General features: G+C 32.7%; 3 protein-coding genes across 4 annotated transcripts; 2 read left to right on the top strand and 1 right to left on the bottom strand.

Annotated features, from left to right (window-relative positions):
* Positions 1-1,094: 1,094 nt before the first annotated feature.
* LOC114412875 (heat stress transcription factor A-5-like) lies at positions 1,095-6,046 on the top strand. 2 transcript variants are annotated; one of them, XM_028376970.1, is made up of 3 exons: positions 1,095-1,233; positions 1,377-1,623; positions 4,523-6,046. In XM_028376970.1, exons 2-3 carry the CDS (start codon positions 1,402-1,404, stop codon positions 5,738-5,740), a joined length of 1,440 nt encoding a protein of 479 aa, XP_028232771.1. In that variant the 5' UTR covers positions 1,095-1,233; positions 1,377-1,401; the 3' UTR covers positions 5,741-6,046. The 2 variants fall into 2 exon arrangements, with proteins under 2 accessions (XP_028232771.1, XP_028232772.1); XM_028376971.1 differs by having other exon boundaries at positions 1,232-1,250.
* A 1,602-nt stretch (positions 6,047-7,648) lies between these two features.
* Positions 7,649-8,387, top strand: LOC114412876 (protein RALF-like 24). The gene has a single exon (XM_028376972.1). The coding sequence runs from the start codon at positions 7,751-7,753 to the stop codon at positions 8,135-8,137; it is 387 nt and encodes a 128-aa protein (XP_028232773.1). The 5' UTR covers positions 7,649-7,750; the 3' UTR covers positions 8,138-8,387.
* A 6,460-nt stretch (positions 8,388-14,847) lies between these two features.
* Positions 14,848-17,280, bottom strand: LOC114412877 (adenosylhomocysteinase-like). The gene is made up of 2 exons (XM_028376973.1): positions 16,500-17,280; positions 14,848-15,962 (listed from the first exon to the last, which is right to left on the bottom strand). Exons 1-2 carry the CDS (start codon positions 17,208-17,210, stop codon positions 15,216-15,218), a joined length of 1,458 nt encoding a protein of 485 aa, XP_028232774.1. The 5' UTR covers positions 17,211-17,280; the 3' UTR covers positions 14,848-15,215.
* Positions 17,281-20,001: the final 2,721 nt, after the last annotated feature.

The raw sequence follows: 20,001 nt of genomic DNA on the forward strand, positions 1-20,001 counted from the left end.
AACCTAAAGATTCGATTACTCTTTCAATACCTTGGCAATAAAATAAATACTTTAATATTTTTCTAGTCTAAAATATTAAAATATTCTTTTTTCCTAAGACTTGTGATTATGGGGTGTAGAAGTAGTATTTTACTTATTAGTGCGATGGAGGTGTATTTGCATCCATTCTTTTCGGTGTATTCAAAAATGGATTTAGACGATAAAATAAATACTTGAATATTTTTCTAGTCTAATACACTAAAATATTATTTTTCCTATGGCAAATGTGATTATGGGATACAAGAGTAGTATTTTACTTATTAGTGTGATGAAGGTATTTTCTTGCATTTTTTATTTATTTTTTTTACTTAAAGTGTATTCAAAAATGGATTTGGACAATTCCTTTGACTAAACCTCTAGGAAAGAATTTAGTATATAAAATTTCAAAGAGAACGAGACTTTATTAAATCACTTGAAATTGAGAAATAATGAAAACACAATCTTTATGATTGAAAGTCTCTTGAAAATAATTTGTTAGTAAAAACATACCATTTGTTAGTTATACTAAAACTAAAACGTATTTTTTTCCTTTTTATGGTGTGAAAAATATATTAAATACTATATTAATAATAATTTTTTAAGACTTATAAAACTTTAAATAATTATTATATCTTTTATGGGTAGTATATGATTTACAAATGGTGCATCCTAAGTTTCTAAAGTAAAATAATTAAATACTGGTGTTTTCAATATCTTAAGATATTAGTTCTTAACTTTTATATATGTCTAGGTTAAAAACTTAAAATCACGACTTGCAAATGATTGGCTCAACAAATATACTTATACATTCAAACATCCATTAACAGTTACTAGCAACTTATTCAATATAGTATATTATCTAAGGGTTACTAAATTAAACCTAATTCTAAAAAAATCTTAAAACATACATCCAAAACAATTGGTTAACTCTAAACATTTAAAGTCGTTATATATTACTAGCGAAAACATAAACGTTATTTTGTATGTGTATCTATATTTCTATTGTACCAAATTATTACATATCAAATCTTTGAATAAGTCTATTTGTATTGAATCATTCAATAAAAAAAAATGGATTGATCAGTTTGGAACACTCTATCTGATAGTAATGCATGAGAAAAAAGAGAAAGAGAAGAAATTAAAAAGAAAAACAAAAATAGATTTTCCAATATTCCAAGGTGGGTAGCAATCCCCAACAACCTGCAGCAAGCTACGGTAGAGACGGCGTTGAAGTCAAACAAAACCACTCTTTCTCGCTTTCTCTCTCTAAACTGCATAGCGTTAGCGTAGTTGCAAATTCCAGGTTTTCTTCCTTTAGCCTAGCTTTTACTCATTATCTCTCTTTCTCTCTCTCTCAGAGGTTCTAGAAAGATCCACTCCGAAATGGACGGTGCGCCACAATCCGCCGGTGCCGGAGGTCCGGCGCCGTTCCTTCTGAAGACCTACGACATGGTGGACGATGCCTCCACCAACGACATCGTTTCGTGGAGCTCTACCAACAACAGCTTCGTCGTGTGGAACCCTCCCGAGTTCGCTCGCCTCCTTCTCCCGACCTATTTCAAGCACAGCAACTTCTCCAGCTTCATCCGTCAGCTCAATACCTACGTAAGTTTCTTCGATTCCTTTGTTTCGCTTCGGATTCATGCGCTTCCTTCGTTTTTATTCGATTCTAATTCGTTCTTCTGATTTCTGTCTTTCATTTAGTTGTTTGCATGTCTTGAAATGATCGCCGGATTTGACTAATTTTTTATAATTGTTGTTGTTGGATATTAGTACTGAGCTGAATTGAAATGTTTCATGTGTATGATGAATGATGATGATGTGAGATGGAGAGAATGTATAGTGAGATAGAGAGACCTTCAATGGATCTCATAGAGTCTATCTGAAGATATATGTTACTTACAGTTAAAGAGATTGACAAGGTTGAAAGATAGGTTTCTTTTTTTTTTGGAGTGTGAATTGGGATATAGAACTCAGAAGTTATTGAGGAAGGCGATCAGAAAAATCTTATGCTGTGCCTTGGGGTATTCCTTGCTCAAGTAAAGTGCCAGAAAATTTAGGCACTCAGCAGAAGGTAATAAGAATCTGGTAGTATATAGGACTTAGCCTGCATCAAAGAAGGCTTATCGATCTTCTGCAACTCCCTGATATATATCACGAACTTATGAATTACCAAATCACCAAATGTGTTCAAAAGTTCTTAATCCTGGTTTCTGCTATTCTATTATTGACAAGGGATGCATGTTGAATAATTATCAGAATTAGAATATTAAGATTCTTAGTGTATTATGAGTCTTACAATGTTAGCAATCTTAGTAGGCTGCTAGCGAGGGTTGTTGTACATTAATACTTGACCTATCTTATAAATAGTGATTGGTATCTATAACAAACGTCAATATAGATCATTAGATCTCAATAATTTCTCTTTCTGTCTTTTTTGGATTCTTCTTGTAAGTTTAATACCAGTCAACGTCTAATAGTAAAAAGTATAAAGCGGTTTCTAAAAACATATATATGCTTTTACCTTGGTTCTCCAAAGTGAATTTAATACCACCTAAGTTTCAGGTGTCATTAGCATGACAATTTGGCAGTTTTCTTATATTGTCATTTCGCAGAGTGTTACCTTTTAATGTTGTGTTTTGGAAACCATTGGGAATTATAGGAGCACTGGAGAATATTGTATGATAAAATTACCAAACTTGATGAAAATTTCATGCTAGAGCATTTTCGGTTGTTTTCATGAATAGGATTTCTTACTTTACCTTTAAACTTTCTTCCTCCACCATAAATGTTTTTCTTTATCCAGAAAAAAGATGGCTGATGGAGGTGCATATTAATTCATGTATGTCTATTAGTAGGTCTTAACAAAAAAATAGATGCCTAATAATACTTAATACTCTTCTTGGGCTGTGCTATTGAACTGTTGAGTGTTTATGCACTTGATATTTTGCACTAACAGTTCTTAATTTTCAGTCCAAAGCACATATTCCCTGGCTCTTTATTTGATCAATTGATAAAAATGCTCGATTTTATAATACATTTTCCTTAAGTTCTTGGCTGAAATAAGTGTTATAATGTTCTTTTTGTGCTGATCTGATATTAAAATGAACTGAATTTGAAAGTAAAGACATAATTACTAGCAAAGGAAAGGAAACGAGCTCCAGTAGACATGGTTACTGTGTAACCGTTGTATTTTTGTATTCTCATAACCAGTTTGTATCTCATCTCAAACTGGTACCTTAACATTTTGACCAACCAACAACGCTGCTGATCTGGGGTTGTTACTCACTACTGTAACAATTCTTTTAGACTTCTTTGGTTTTAATAGACCAAAAAATGACTCCCCAAAAGGCTGCCAATGTTAGATAACTAAAGCCATACCTATTTCCTTCACTCAATCACAAATTCCTTTGAAAAATCCTGTCACCTTAATACTGGGGCTATTATTATCACATCTTTCAACTTCATGAAAACCGTATTTCTTGGTCAAATCAGTTAAAGGTTTGGCCATCTTGCCATTATCCTTAAATGAAATTTGGTAATTTATTGTGAAACCCAAGAGCCCTTGAACCCCCTTTAGAATTCTTGATATAGGCCATTCTAACACTCTTGATCATTTTTGTTTGTAGCCAACTAGGAACCCTTTTCCTTGAGATAATATGCCCAAGATACTTAACAAATTTTCTCCCAAATTGACATTTATTTTTATTTGTAACTAATTCATTTTCTTTTAAATCACCCAATACTTCCCTCATGTACCTTATTTGAGCTCCCCAATCCTTGCTATAAACCAAGATCGTCATCAAAGCTCATGCCACCAGAGAGGTACTGATTACTTGTTTCTTGATAGGTGCTATTTTTGTGCTTGCAGTTGAATGCTAATGCCTTAGTTTCTTTTGTGGATATTGAGTCACAAAAGGATATTTGGGCTTTAATTTTCTGTCTTTGGGAGTGTTGTTGGCTATGATTACCATGTAGGCCCATTCAGGTTGCATTTTAAGAGACCCATGCATATTCTATAGCTCTGTACTATTTTAGACAGTAATGAATTTCAACTTTGAGTGCAATCAAACTCTAGAAAGTTTGATGCTTTCTCTTGCTAGAATTGCTTCTTATTTCCTAGATCCCTATATGTGTGAGGCTAATAGTACTTTTGTGTTACTGGGTTTTTTTTAATCCATGGGTTGCCTTGGAACTTTAGTCCTCAAAATTTTTCCATTTACTATAAACCCTGATCATAATTTCAGTTCTTTAATATTACTTTCCCACAACTCAAACACTGCCTACTTTTGCTTTCCAGAGGGTTTCTTTCTTGTAAAGAGTATATACCTGTAAGGATTTAATGGTAAATTATTCAAAGAAAATTCTAGATCTTGTTGCTTGAAAAATAAATTATTATTTGTGAGCATTTTTTTTCTTTTTCTTAATACATATTTTTGAGCATTTAATAAAACCAAATATTGGTTTTATTTGTTTTGGTCTATTGATATTGCTCTATTATCAGGGATTTCGAAAAATACATCCAGAGCGATGGGAATTTGCTAATGATGAGTTTCTGAAAGATCAGAAGCATCTTCTTAAGAATATATATCGCAGGAAACCTATCCACAGTCATAGTCATCCTCCAGGTTCACTTGTAGATCCAGAAAGGGCAGCATTTGAGGAAGAAATAGACAAACTTTCCCGTGAGAAAACTTCTCTTGAATCCAATATTTATAACTTCAAACAACATCAGTCAACAGCAAAGCCTAAGCTAGAAGATTTTCTGCAGCGATTAGATGGTATTGAGCAGAGGCAGAAACAATTGCTGAACTTCTTTGAGAAGGCTCTTCAGAATCCTACTTTTGTTGAACATCTTTCACGCAAAATCGAGTCCATGGATTTATCTGCATATAAGAAAAGGCGATTGCCTCAGGTTGATCATGTGCAACCAGTTGCCGAAAGTAGCTTGGTGGACAGTCATAGCAATTTTAGAATGGAATTTGGAAATGTTTTCCATCAAGATTTCTCGAATAAACTTAGACTGGAGTTGTCACCAGCTGTTTCTGATATGAACTTGGTATCACGTAGCACACAGAGTTCAAATGAAGATGGGGAAAGCCCACAGAAAAAGCTGTCTGAAGTAGAACCAAAAGGAGTGCAGACAAGAACAGCTCTTACATTTGCACCTGAAACATTAGAGCTTGCAGATACTGGGGCTTCTTTTACTTTTAAGATGGATTCATGTTTATCGCGAAAAACAACAACTGCTGAGAGCTCAAAACTGATCTCTTTGGAGCCAAGTAGTGAAGAAGGTGATAGTTTATCCTGCCAACTAAACTTAACTCTGGCATCTTGTCCATTGCAAGTCAACAGAAATTCATACTCAGCCAGATCACCCCAAATTGACTGTCAAGAAATTGGAAAATTGGCGGAATCAAGATTTTTTGCCAATGGTAAAGAATCTGATAGTGGTGTTTCCTCAAACCTAAATGTAGCTGCTGAGGCTACCAATTTAGCTTCATCACAGGAGGATCCAAGTAACAACCAAGTTAACCCAGCTCCTCCAGACAGGGTGAATGATGTTTTCTGGGAACAGTTTCTTACCGAAAGGCCAGGCTGTTCTGACAATGAAGAGGCAATGTCCAACTACCGAGCAAACCCGCATGATGAACAAGACGAAGGGCGGTCAGCTCATGGAATCTCTAGAAACATTAAGAACATGGATCAACTCACACTTTGAGTTGGGCATGCTGTCTTAGAGAACAGTTAAACTATTTTTATATGAATTTTTCATGACTAATATACAATATGATCTGAAACTTCACAGTTGACAGTTGGCACCAAATTGTGTCGCAAGGGCCTGAAACTATTCTGGCTTACTACCTAATTTATCTTGGGAAAAATCCGAAATCCTTACCAGCTTTGGGGGACTGATGGATACAATGTTAATTAACTGGTTGACAGTGTTGTAAATATTCAAGTTCTGTTTGGCTTTCAAACGTATTACTATAAACTTAAAAAGTCTTGATTATGGAGTTTTTCTTCATGTTTGCGTAGAGAGCTGTGCAGTAAGTATTTGCTGAATAGATCAGCTTTACTTTCCATTACATGATGGAATTCCATCTAACACATCATGAAAACATTTGTTCAGAACGCACATTGACAACGATATTTTCTCTCGCTACATACACCGCACGAATTACAACGGTTTATCTTCGCTTGCAGGAATCATATGTTGTCTTCAAATCATATTAGTTTCATAACTTTTGCTGGTTGAATATTTTAAGAAGCCAATTCTCCCCTAGCTAAAATTTCACCGTGGGTCACATGATTCACTCGTGATTTTAAAACTTATTCCATTTTACCTACTTATTTGAATTTTAGAAATTACCAAATGCACTCGAAACTAGAAATGTGCCTATTTCTGAGTAACCCTACTTTTAGTTTTTGAAATTGTAAGTGTCAGTCAGTTTAGTCTCTAATTTTACAAAATTTTCATTTTTAGTTATAGATTTTATAAAATGATATTCACTTTAATCTTGTTCTGTATAAAATGGTAGTGGAACATATCTGAAATGAATGATTTTCACAAAATTGGAGACTAAAGTGAAGAATGTGTAAGATCAAAGACTAACGTGATTAATACAATATAATACATGAATGATTGATAATTTCATGTTTGTCAAATTAATATGTACGACGAGATTAGTAGCCTTATCTTTAGCAGAAAAATAAAAAATAATGGCAAAATTAGCAGTGGCATTACTTTTCATCATTACTTTCATTACTTTAAGCATATGTATCATCATATTTAACAATGCATTCAATCATCATCAAACTCGTTTTAATGATCAGATTCATTTTTATTTTTCTATCGATGCAAGAATCTTTCAGTGAATTTGTATTTGAAGATTTTTTTTTTCTATCAATGTTAATTGTTAATTTTTTATTAAAAAGAAAATTAAACCAACCTTCTTTCTCTTTTTTTTTCATCAAATCAATCTTATAACTTAGTGATTAGTGATTTATATTAGAATTTTTTATGTTGAAAACACATGTTGTTTTAAATTAAATCAAAAGTGAGCACATTATTATTTGTCTACTTTAGAAACAAATTCAATGTACACGCTTTATACATATATACTTGAGGAAAAATTAATATTTACGCTTCATATATACATTATTATTGGTTTTGATTTCATCCTGTAATTTTTTTTTTGTTTCAATTTAGTTTTTAACTTCTCATTTCCTATCACGTTTGTCTTTTCATGGTAATTTTACTAAATAACATATAAACTCAAGTCATCTAACGAAACTTGCATAAAAATTTCTTAATAATAATAAATGTATTAAAGCATGTGTCAAAAAGAATATAAATCCACCCTACTTGTCCACTTGTATATTTATTTCATCGCATGATACCTTTAACATAATTAACTGGTTGTCTAGTTGTAAACTTTGTGCAATAGAAACTTTTAAAAGGGGATTGAGAAATAAATTCCTTGTTATTTATTTAATTTGAAATACTCCTATATATAGTAGTCTTAACATATTTAAATTTAAAGATAAATATTGTTTTATTTATTCACTTTTAAAAACATTTTTCATTTTTTTTATTCTACCTTTTGCACGAACACTGGAGAGATAGTTGTACACAGTGTCCAATTTATGACTATCCACCCACTAAGCCTCTCCCAGTCTCACATTCACTTTCACAACCTTAACAACAAACTGAAAACAACACAGAACAATGTCCCAACCCAGATTCATTGTCATGGCTTTCCCACGTTTGGCACTTGTTCTTCTGCTTCACACCCTTCTCCCAATCTGCAATGGCCTATTAGTTGTGGACCTCAATTTGAGTGAAACTGCTGTGATGACCAAAAGGGTTTGCACCAAAAGCATTGGAGAGTGTTTGGCAGAGCCAGAAATGGACTCAGAGAGCAATAGGAGAGTTCTGGAAGGTGTGCAGCACATAAAGTACATTAGCTATGAGACACTCAAGAGGGACATGGTTCCATGTGATAGAGCAGGAGCTTCTTACTACAATTGTCATGCAAGACCAGCAAATCCTTATAATAGGGGCTGTGAGGTCATTACTGGATGTGCAAGAGGTGTTCAAGGCATCAAAACTTGATACAGTTATGGTCAATTGAATGGATGAAGGAAGCTAGGAAAGTGTCCCAAGTGGCTGTATCATGTATGTTATTATTCTTAATTTCCTTTTCCATCTAATCCTGTTTGTTTCATTTATGAGCTTTCCTGTGTAGTTATTATGGTCATTGTTTTTATACTTTTCAAATGCTTTTTATTTAGTACTTTCCTTGTAACATATGGTATGACTAGCTTGATAATGAAAATATCTAGCTTTTGTTCTTGAGAACATACCACTGCAACTTGACTTATTCTTTGCGATGTTGAGGCTTGTCTGTTACAAAATCTATTTATTGTAGAGTTTAGTTATCAATTGCAAGGTGTGGGACTTCAGTCCCACATTGGAAAGATGGAATCTATTGTGGGGTTTATAAAGTCTTGACTCTCCCCATAGTGGTTAGTTTTTATGGTGTGGTTCTCCCAAGCTTCTTTTCAAGTTGCAAAATTTAACTATGAAAAAATCTTTAATTTTCTGAGGTATATTTTCCCAAAAGCTATGTTTATTTTCTGATTCTTATATTTTCTGCAAGAATTTTGTCCTACTGCTATATTCTATATGTTAAGGTAAATATGTGGCCATAAAGGATAAGATATAAAATAATTGCATAAGATTGGTGTAGCATTGATTGAGGGGAAAAATTACGCAAAATGGACTAAGGTGGTTTGTATATGTACTAAAGAAGGCTCCAAGAAGTTGGAGGAAGTGGATTTCATAGCAAATAATATTACTGAAACTTTAGTCTTTAACTAAGTCAGTTAACATTGTGTGATCTATCTTGCCAATCTCACCTAATAGGATAAGGCTTTGTTGTTGTATTCAACTACTTGAGGCATTGGAACAAAATTGATTATATTTTGTTGGCTTTCACTTTTGATTTCAGTCTGGTTCCACAGGAAATTATTCATACTGAGCAATCAACCTGAGCATTCGTATCTTTTTAATATGTAATGGGTCAAAATTTTATTTAAAACGAGGCTCCTCACATCAAGTCCAATCCCCTTCTGCACCTTCGTGGCTATATCGAGATTTCAGGGAAAAGAAGCCGATTTCTTCACATCTGGTATGGAGAAAATAGGAAATAAAAAGAAGAAAAATACAAAATGCAAACTGAGTTTAAAAGAAATCTCATCTTAGTTTTTAAACACATGGTTTCCATAGAAAAAAAAATGCTAGTAACACATTCTCCAATGATCTTATGAAAAGAGGAACGTAGTTTCCATTTTATGTCAGTAAAAGTCTGTCAGAAATAATAGTTTCTCATGTCAAAGTTCAAAAGTGGGAGCCATTTTCAGCAAGTTCTAGGAATTATTCACTTTTTATGAATTCTCTCTTCCTTATGTTTGGTTATTCTCTTAATAAGATTATGGGATCTCGTCAAATTCACTAGGATCGGCTTAGTGTGGGGGATTTGGATAGTTTGCATAAGATCTAAGTCTTTTTCTTTTTTTTTGCCAAAAGCAAAGTATTCTCATAGCTGAAAGCTATGGTAAAATACTAGTTAAGGAGCAACTTCTCTTCCTCTATTCACAAAAAAAATTATGAAATCTTCATGGTCATGGGACTAACGTATAGCATATAATGTGTTCTTAACCTCCATAGCAATCAAAAGATAGAGTTGTATTTGCATGAAGATATTTCCTGTGGTACTATGGTATTATAGTAATAATGTGCGTGGAGAGGGGGAATTTGATTAGGAATAATATCATAAAATGATAGTGAAATGTGCTGAACAAATGAACAATGAAGCACGTGCGACAACAACCCAGGTTGGCATATGCTAAAATGTTTCGTTGTGTGCTGCATTGCACTAATGGAAGATAAGCACGGGAAAAATAATTAAATTAGCAACAGATCAGATATAATAATTAACAAGAGATGACTAGCACTACTTAAACCACATGGTTTCAGTTATGTTTCTCTTGGCAAAGCCTTCACATTACAAAGTTAGTCAATAGCCGCTAGCCATGTGCCAAATGCCAATGTCAAACTCAAAAAACTGAGCTATGCTTGGCTGGAGATTTGTGAAGCTTGACAAAATGGCCTGTGATAGCAATGTTGATGTTTAATGAACACTGGATATATCCAAGCATGCTATGCTATAGCCTATAGGTAATGGTAGGCCACTTTCAACAACAACAACTATCCAAGTGAGCATTTATGCATTGGTGCCCCTAGGGGATCCACACTCCATACTCAAGAGCACTTGTGGCCCTCATCTTTTATAGTGTTAGTTGGAAAGAGGACCCAATTTACCTACCCACCCCACCTCATTCTTTTTCAACAACCACCAAAAAGAAGATAAATCATAGTTGTTAAAATATAATCCCCTGCAAAGAAACAATCAAATAAAGAGAGGGGAAATAAGTTATTTTCATCTCTTTACTCATTTTTTTGTCATTTTTATTTAATTAAATGAAGATTTTTATTCTATCATTTATATTGGAAAATGTGATCACATCTGCATTAACTAATTCACTTTTCCCATCTGAATTTAGATTTTTAATATATATATATATATATATATATATATAAATCAGCACTCTTTTCTATTATAAGAGTTACCTTTGGTACATTCCCTACAAGAAACATATATTCCCCTTTCTGTGACACAGCATTTTAAGTAGTTGAATGACAGGCATATAATCTTTTTTTGTTCATATTATATAAACCCTTAAGTAAAATTTGTGATATTTCAAAACTTATATTAATTGATACAAATCTATTGCTACTATCTATAAGCCAGTGCTCCTCTGACAGATAATGAGGTGATAAACTATTTTCTACACTGTGGCTACTATCTATCAAATGTTTCACTGCTTCGGCAGGCAAAGCAAAGGGGTCTATGTGAGGCTTTAGGAATGAAAGCTTTTGGGCCTAAGATGACAGATAAAACATGATGATATTTAAGTAGGGACGGTAAAAAGGCGGTTTAGGGATTAGTTTGGAGTCAGGTTTAAATGTTTAATAGAGGAAATGATAATAAAAAAAATCCAATTCCATCTCCGTCAAGATCTGAAAATCCCATCACACTTTTTTTTTAAATTAATTTACTTATACATATTTTTAAATAAATACTATATTACTATATATTTTAATTCAAATAATGCGTAAAATTCAATTGACAAATCTTAAAACTAAGATACTTAAGAACTAACTTGTATTCTTTAGTACAATATGTAATTTTAATATTTTTTTTACACCCTCTATCCTGAAATGCATATTTATATAATAAAATATATGAAAATGCAAAATTACATAAAATAGATTTTATTTAATAAATATAAAGGAGTTTATATGGGTAAAAAGTTCACATTCGTGTTAATCACCTAATTAAAAACTTATTAATTAAAGGTATGAAAATATTTTTTGCTATAAACAATGACGTCCAAATCATCTACTCTCATGAACACAAGATTTAAGATCATCACAGGATTCAAACACAAACAACAGATAGAGAGTGAGTTATCACATTCCTAAATAGGTAGAGATAAACGAAAACACACACATATAATATAATATGAGTATAACAAATTCAACTTACTCTCATGAACACAAGGTTTAAGATCATCACAGGATTCAAACACAAACAACACATAGAGAGTGAGTTATCACATTCCTAAATAGGTAGAGATAAACGAAAACACACACACATATAATATAATATGAGTATAACAAATTCAACTTAACACAATTCACATCATTTTACCACTCATTGCGTAACATCACTTGTCCCTAGGATTTAGTCACAAAATCACATTAATCACGTGTTCAAAACAACACATCTCAAGTACAACACAATATCTCTCACACACAATTCATTATCCATCATCACGTAACAAGTCACAATGATCATTACATAGGCGTTATGCAACAGATACACTAAGACTCAATCATATATGCAATGTGACACTATGTCAATGAAAAACCTCGTCGAGCACCTAAGAGTACATGACAAAACAAACTACACACTAGTAAGTAGGTTGTTTTACAAGAATACTCCAACCATGTGAGATCGACATAAGCTTAAAGGAACATTCAAATCAGGTATATTCACCCCAAGGCCTAGACTTTGAAGAGTCTGTCAAAGCCTCTCCCTCCTGATTCAAGTTTAACCCAAAAAATATTTTAACACGCAGACTTTATCTATGAATTATACAAAACACACGACTCCTCGATTGTTCTTAAAATAATTTTAACTCGTCACGTCTCAAAGTGATTAAACTCGTCACGTCTCAAAGTGATTAAACTCGTCAGGTTCTCACAGTGGATCTCATCACGATACTTGTCGCATATTTTCAAGCACTATAGAGAAGGAGAAAGGATTTGAGATTTAATTTCACTATCTCCGTGTGAGAGAATTTCTCTTTCTACATACATTATTTTGCAAAACCCAACGATAAGAATGTGTGAAAATAAGTTTTGAAGGTGATGTCCAAATTTGAGGATGATCCAACGGTTAATGAATCCGGAATCATAATTTTATTGGGGTTTGGATGTATACAAAAAAGAGAAGGTTTTGAAAGAAGAAGAAAGGAGAATTTGGGAGGAAAGAAGAACATAGAGATGTATGTATCGTAATCGTAAAAACCTGATCTAATATGTCTTTATTTATAGTTAATTAGGGTACTCTAAACCTATTATTTATTCTATTTTTTTTTTATTTTATTATTTTATAAAAAAGAACTATATTTAACTCCTTTTAAATAAAAATAAATTAATAACCCATTAAAACATCTCTTTATTTTCTAAAACATATATTCATTGTATTTATTTTAAAATTTATTATTTTAATTAATAAAAATATTTTATCGTTATTTATTTAATTGCAAAAACATCATTATTTTTTTCCTAAACTCTATTTTTTTAAATAAAATTTTTTTATTTATTTTACGAAAAATGGGGTATTACATTTTAGTGTGAACTTTAATATTATTATTAATTATTTTTTAGTTTAATTTTGAAAATATTATTTTTGTTAAACAATAGTCACTAACTTACTATTAAATTTTTAATGTTATTCTATAAGCAATGTATTTATAAAATAATCGAGTATTTGTATTTAATTGTATACTTACATTACTTTTGTAAAACTTGATTCTGAAAATAATATTAAGTCTCCTATTATTGAGAAGCCCAATTTGAAAGCATTCACCTTTATGGGCCGCAAACCTCTAAAAAGCCCAGAGTCTAAACCTTTGTGACTTTTCAGCATCCTGAAACAATTTGTATTTTCAAATTTTCTCTTTTCTTTACGAGGTAATAAATTCCCTGGAAGAGGGTGCTAAAAATCAACCCTGTTTCCTCTGTTTTTACCCATGCTATTATTCCTCTCTAATGATGTAAGTGATGATTTAGCCTTCAGATTCCAGGGTGATTATAAAAGTGTAACGTATTTAAACTTGTCTTCAAAGGCTAAATAAATTTGTAACTTCTTTATGAAACTCAAGTCACACGAGTAAATAGCGATAAATTTATGTACTGATCATCTTTCAAGATCTTCTAATAATCTTTTCCTTATCACAAGCTAGCTCTTTCATATAGTTTTGATGTAGGTACTTGGTGATGTTATATTACCCGAATAAGTTCTACTCTTTCTTCCTATTGTAGTAAAAAAATGTTATTCTAAAATTGATTCAGGTTAAGAAAAAAATCACTTACGCGATAAATTTCTTTAAATTAATGTCTCTTACTAGTTGTAAAAAAATTGATTTTCTTATATAGAGTTCCAAGTTCGAATGTTGTGAACGAAAAATAATAAACATGGGAAAAAATTACACCTTATATTTGGTGCTTGCCTAAAGATTAATTGAATCTTAAAGTAATTTTTGCTTATTGAATGTTAAATCCCTAAAATACTTGAGTTTAAGATTTAGAAAAAATATTATAAAATAAAATAAAATGAATCAAGTATTTGAAATTATTATAATCCAACCAAACCTAGCACGAGATGAGCTAGTATTTGAAACTCTTGTCCGTGAAATGATATTGAACAAACGGTCAAATTTAATGCCTAAACTAAAATATAAATTTTGTATTACATCATCTATATTCTATTGGTTGTTTACGCTCTCATAGGATATGATATGATACGATGATACAAACAACTTGCTTAGTGCTTCTCCATATTGATTGAGTGTCATGCGTTATATTTCCTTAAATAGAGGCATCATGTGAATCCAACTGAATGAAGATTCCATGAAAAACACTATCTCAAACAATAATTAGAGCGAGCCAAATGCCAGATACTCCACATTTCATGTTCTGTCTTGACCTAAAATAATGCCATAAAAACATCACTTTCGCTTAAATTCACTATTTATTAATACTACACAAAGATAATTTATGTGAGGCCACTCCTTCGGCAGTGGAGAACTGAGATCGTAGTTTTAGACTTTTAGGATTTGTCGAACACGTTTATTTTAACACACCTACCACCCGCAACCCACCAATTAGGGGACTTGTATAGTAATGGGATTGATAACCTTTTTAAAAAATTGGAGCTCGTAATAAACGATGCAAATCCGGTGCTATCATTATTTTTTCAAACAAAAAAGAGAAGAATTCAACTGAACTTCCATAAAATAAAAAAAAAAAAGTTTACATAATAAAATTCCTTAATTACCCTGATAGCCTTTTTAAAAAATATTGCAGAAGCACCAAATAATACACGTTACATGTGTTATGAAACTGGATACATGTAGGAATTTTTTCATTTTCTCTTATTTTCTTTTGATATATTGAAAAGGTGGACAGAAACACATAATTTAGTATTAAATAAAGCAAAACCAAAATGCACACACATTCCCCAAACAAAACATGCCTTATTCAACCCAAATTGGTTTCATATCACAGAAACCAACAGGATGTCTTCCTCCTTACCCGTCCCACCCACTCGAACAGAAATTCTACGGAAATTAAAAATAAAAAAAGCTAAACTTCTTCTACCTCAAATCTGAAAAGTCTAACAACAAAAATTCAAAAAAAGGAAAATTAAACAATCAATCCGATTCATAAAACCGATTTTGTCTTTCCCTCACTTTCCGTTGATAATCTCAATTACTTAGTACCTGTAGTGAGCAGGCTTGTATGGACCCTCAACAGGCACACTGATGTAATCAGCCTGGGCCTGGCTAAGCTTGGTGAGCTTAGCTCCAAGTTTGCCAAGGTGAAGTGCAGCCACCTTCTCATCAAGGTGCTTGGGCAAAACGTAAACTTTCTTCTCGTACTTGCCGGTACTCTTCTCCTTCCACAACTCAAGCTGAGCAATGACCTGGTTGGTGAAGGAGCAGGACATCACAAAACTAGGGTGTCCTGTGGCGCATCCCAAGTTCATCAAACGACCCTCGGCCAAGACAATGATGCCGACATTGGTCTCGGGGAAGACCCATCTGTCGGTTTGGGGCTTGATGGTGATGCGCTTCACGCCGGGGTAGTTCTCCAGCCCCAGCATGTCGATCTCATTGTCAAAGTGACCAATGTTGCAAACAATGGCATTGTTCTTCATTTTCCTCATGTGGTCAACCATGATGATGTCCTTGTTACCCGTGGTGGTGACAAAGATATCAGCCTCAGAAACAACATCCTCCAAGGTCAGAACCTGAAGGCCTTCCATGAGAGCCTGAAGGGCACAAATGGGGTCAATCTCAGTCACGATGACACGAGCACCAGCCTGCTTCAATGCAGCAGCACAACCCTTGCCAACATCACCATATCCAGCCACAACAGCCACCTTTCCAGCAATCATCACATCAGTAGCCCTCATCAGACCATCAGGGAGAGAGTGACGGCACCCGTACAAGTTGTCAAACTGTCACACAAAACCACAGATCAAAAGGTTAATAAAAAATAACACGAGCAATAAAGCAAAATCAATTCATAATCCACTAGATCCACAAAACCCAATGACCCACTTATTGCTTTCAGGACCCTAATCCATAAACAACTCATCACGAAAAACTTGGTTTTGATCCATGTTTGCAAAATTAATTTTGAAATGACATGCGCCCTAAATCAAAATTAGTAGTAAAATTCAAAAGTTATCTAAAGTAGCTTCAAATCAAATCAAAATGTTTACTTGGAATAAATCCTTATTTTGCGGAATCAAACATGTGATCATTATCCTAAAGTCTAGTTAGTAAGCTACTTACTAACGTTCTGACGTTTCAACACACTAAAATAACACCCAATACCGATCCAGACTTAGAGGACATTAGTCAAACAGTTAAAAGATTCAAAACCTCATTTCACCAACGCCACAAAACCCATCCAAGAACAACAGATCTGAACTCAAACCTACATTTAAACATATAAAAAGCACCAGATCTGGGAGAAGAAGAGACATTACCTTGCTCTTGGTAACAGAGTCATTGACATTAATAGCAGGGAAGAGTAGAGTCCCATTCGCCTGCATCTGATATAGCCTCTTAACACCAGTGGTGGTTTCCTCAGAAACCCCAACGAGACGCTCCTTCATCTTGCGGTACCTGGTGGGATCGGTCTTCAACCCATCTCTGATGATGGTAAGCACGATCTGGAACTCGGCGTTGTCAGTGGAGTTAGGGTCGGGGAGTTCCCCGGTCTTCTCATAGAGCTCCTCGGCCTTGACGCCCTCGTGGATGAGGAGGGTGGCGTCGCCTCCGTCGTCGACGATGAGGTCGGGGCCGCCGCCGGGGCCCCAGTCGAGGGCGCGCTCGGTGCACCACCAGTACTCCTGGAGGGTCTCACCCTTCCAGGCGAAGACGGCGGCGCTGTCACGGGCGATGGCGGCGGCGGCGTGGTCCTGAGTGGAGAAGATGTTGCAGGAGCACCAGCGAACCTCGGCGCCGAGAGCGGTGAGGGTCTCGATGAGGACAGCGGTCTGGATGGTCATGTGAAGGGAGCCGGTGATGCGGGCCCCCTTGAAGGGCTGAGATGGGCCGAACTCGGTCCGGCAGGCCATGAGGCCCGGCATCTCAACCTCCGCCAGCTCGATCTCCAGGCGGCCGAAGTCGGCCTGGGAAAGGTCCTTGACCTTGTACTCGCGGCCGCTCGTGGTTTTCTCCACCAACAAAGCCATGGGGAAGAAGAAAGAAAGAAAGATAGAAAGAGTAGAAAAAGAGAGTGGAGTGGTGAGGAAAGAATGAGAGTGTGAGTGTGTATAAATAAGGGTTTGGGAGGGAGAGGGAGTTGTTGAGGTGGACTAGATCTGTTTTTTTTGTTGTTGTTGCTATTGCTAATACTAACTTAGGGTACCCCTCTTATTTGCCTTTTACTTACCTCCTTTCAATCAGAATTTATATTTCATTTCTGTGCGTAAATTTTTTTTATATAATTCACAATCACAATCACCCATGAGTGAAATTAATTTTTAATCCGATGGATTGAAAAACACTGTAATTTTTTACCTATATGATAAAAAATAGTAATAATTAATATAATTTAACACATTTAATAAATAAGTAAGGGTGTGTTTGATTTGTATTTTTATTTTTTATTATTTTTTGTTTTTATTTTTTGAAAATTATTTTCATTTTTAAAATATTAGAATTCTAAAAATATGTTTGATTTGATTTTTTATTTTTTATTTTCAAAAAATAAAAACACTAAAAATGTATTTTTAAAAAGAAATATATTTTTAGATTTGCTTAAAATTATATTCATTGTCATCGACATTATTTTTATTTTACCAAAAATGAGGTTTCTGATTTCAACTGAAAATAAGACTTTATTGTTTCTAATTTTTGATTCGTTTGAAAAAATATCTTTAATAAAAATTCAATCAAACACATTTCCATTATTATTTTTTATTTTTAATAAAAATAAAAAACCACCAAACCAAATAGCCATGTCTTTTTAAATATGTTGAACAAAGTTTAATTCCTCTTTATGTATATGGAATCTATTTTATTACAAAAGGTTCTAAAAGTTTTCATGTATTAGTATCTGTAGAGAATATAATTGGAGATTTGTAAGGTAGGTTAGCACACATGAAAAGAGATTTGTTAAAGGCAGAACTTGTGATACGTAATTCATTAGAAAATTCATTTTCCTCTAAGTCAGGTAATTTTGCGTAGACAGGTACGAAGGAAGGGGAAGGCTGGTAAAAATCTTACTAATTTGCTGTTTAACTGTATTTAGTATTAAATTAATCATTGATGGGGTGGGTCAAGTTCACGAAATCGATCATTGACAGATTTTTTTATTGAGATTTTATTTCCTCATTCTAATGTTTACCGTGTGACTGTGGCCACAAATAAAAGAAAGAGTAGAGGAAATGATTATAGGGATTTCAATCAATTTGTAAACTTTGTCTCTATGCCTACAACGGAAAAAGGAAGAGCTGATAGTTGTTCATTTGTTCCATAGCCACTAAAGTGAGCATATGTAGTACCCATGTCTTTTGGCACTGGATGATGGGTTATATTCCATTGAATTTATTTATTTTTAGTTTAAATTACTCATTTAGTCTTTTAAAACTCACTTGACGCTATTTTTGTCTTGCATTTTTTTGTGATATCAACCAAGTTTCTCTAAAATTATAAAACACAAAATACTCATTTCAATCTTCAATGTTTTTATTTCACATTATAAATATTTCAAGGACATCATAGCATGCAACATATAGGTATCAAAATATATGTTATAAAATGTTTATTTGATGGAGATAAATTATTTGTTAAAAATTTGATAATTATGCTATCTTCATATGTTCAATGATGTGTAAAATATAAAATGACACATAAGTAAAACAAAAATTGAGTTAATTTTTATGCATAATCAGTATAAAAAGTTTTATACATATAAAAAAGTGTAATTTTTTTATACTATTAAGTATTAACTAATTAAAAATGTGATAAATATGACTTTTAATATAATTATTGTAATAATTAACAAATTGATTATATATAATTATTTGTGACTAAATAATAATGTAAAAACTCTTTACATTATTAATACATAGATTATTTATCATAGAATTTTAATATTTTTGTTGAAATATTTTATAATGGAATTAATAAAGTGTAAATTTTGTTTTATTGCTTAGGTTAAAAGCCTTTTTTCTCTTTTTGATATCCTTTATATAATAACTAATATTGTAAAAAAATGACATTTTTATTATTTATAAACAACCCGTGCAAAATATAGGTTTAACAATTAGTTAATTATTATATAAATATGTTTTATATTTGAATATGTTAGTAAAAAGTAATTCTAACATACCTTATTCCAGTAAAATTATCAATTACTTTTTATAATAAAATTATACGGATTTGTATAAAACTATTTGCCCACTAAGATAAAAGCTGCTTCGAAAAAAAAGTATGTTGCAATAATTTATGGAAGTGATGAAAAACTATTTGTATGGAATTTTTTTATTATATAAATAAAATTTTGAATCTTATAATTAAAAATGATTGAATTTATTATATATTAGTTACTTTATTTTCTTATTTTATCCATAATAATGAATTATTTTAAATACAAATCAATTATTATAAATAACTTCATATATCTCTTTTATAATTTTACTATTGAAAATACATAAAATAATAAAAAAAAAACATATTTGATGCATGAAAGATGGTTGCAAGAGTCAACTCCTAAAACCTTGGTATTAATAATGTACTACCGGAGATGGAGTCACCTTAAATCTGAATTGCTATTTTGTATTGGTGTATGCCAAATTAGAATATACTTAAAACTCTATAAATTAATAATGTTAGGATTGGATAAATTTATTAATTTAGAGAGTTATTAATTTATCGATAAATTAATAATTATTAATTTAAAGAGTTTTTAAGTAATTATACTATACATATCAAACAAAAAAACAAATTAGTCTATATCTCTTAGAATTACGTTGCAGC

The sequence above is a fragment of the Glycine soja genome, chromosome 5 (assembly GCF_004193775.1).
Source record: "Glycine soja cultivar W05 chromosome 5, ASM419377v2, whole genome shotgun sequence".
Taxonomy (NCBI): domain Eukaryota; kingdom Viridiplantae; phylum Streptophyta; class Magnoliopsida; order Fabales; family Fabaceae; genus Glycine; species Glycine soja.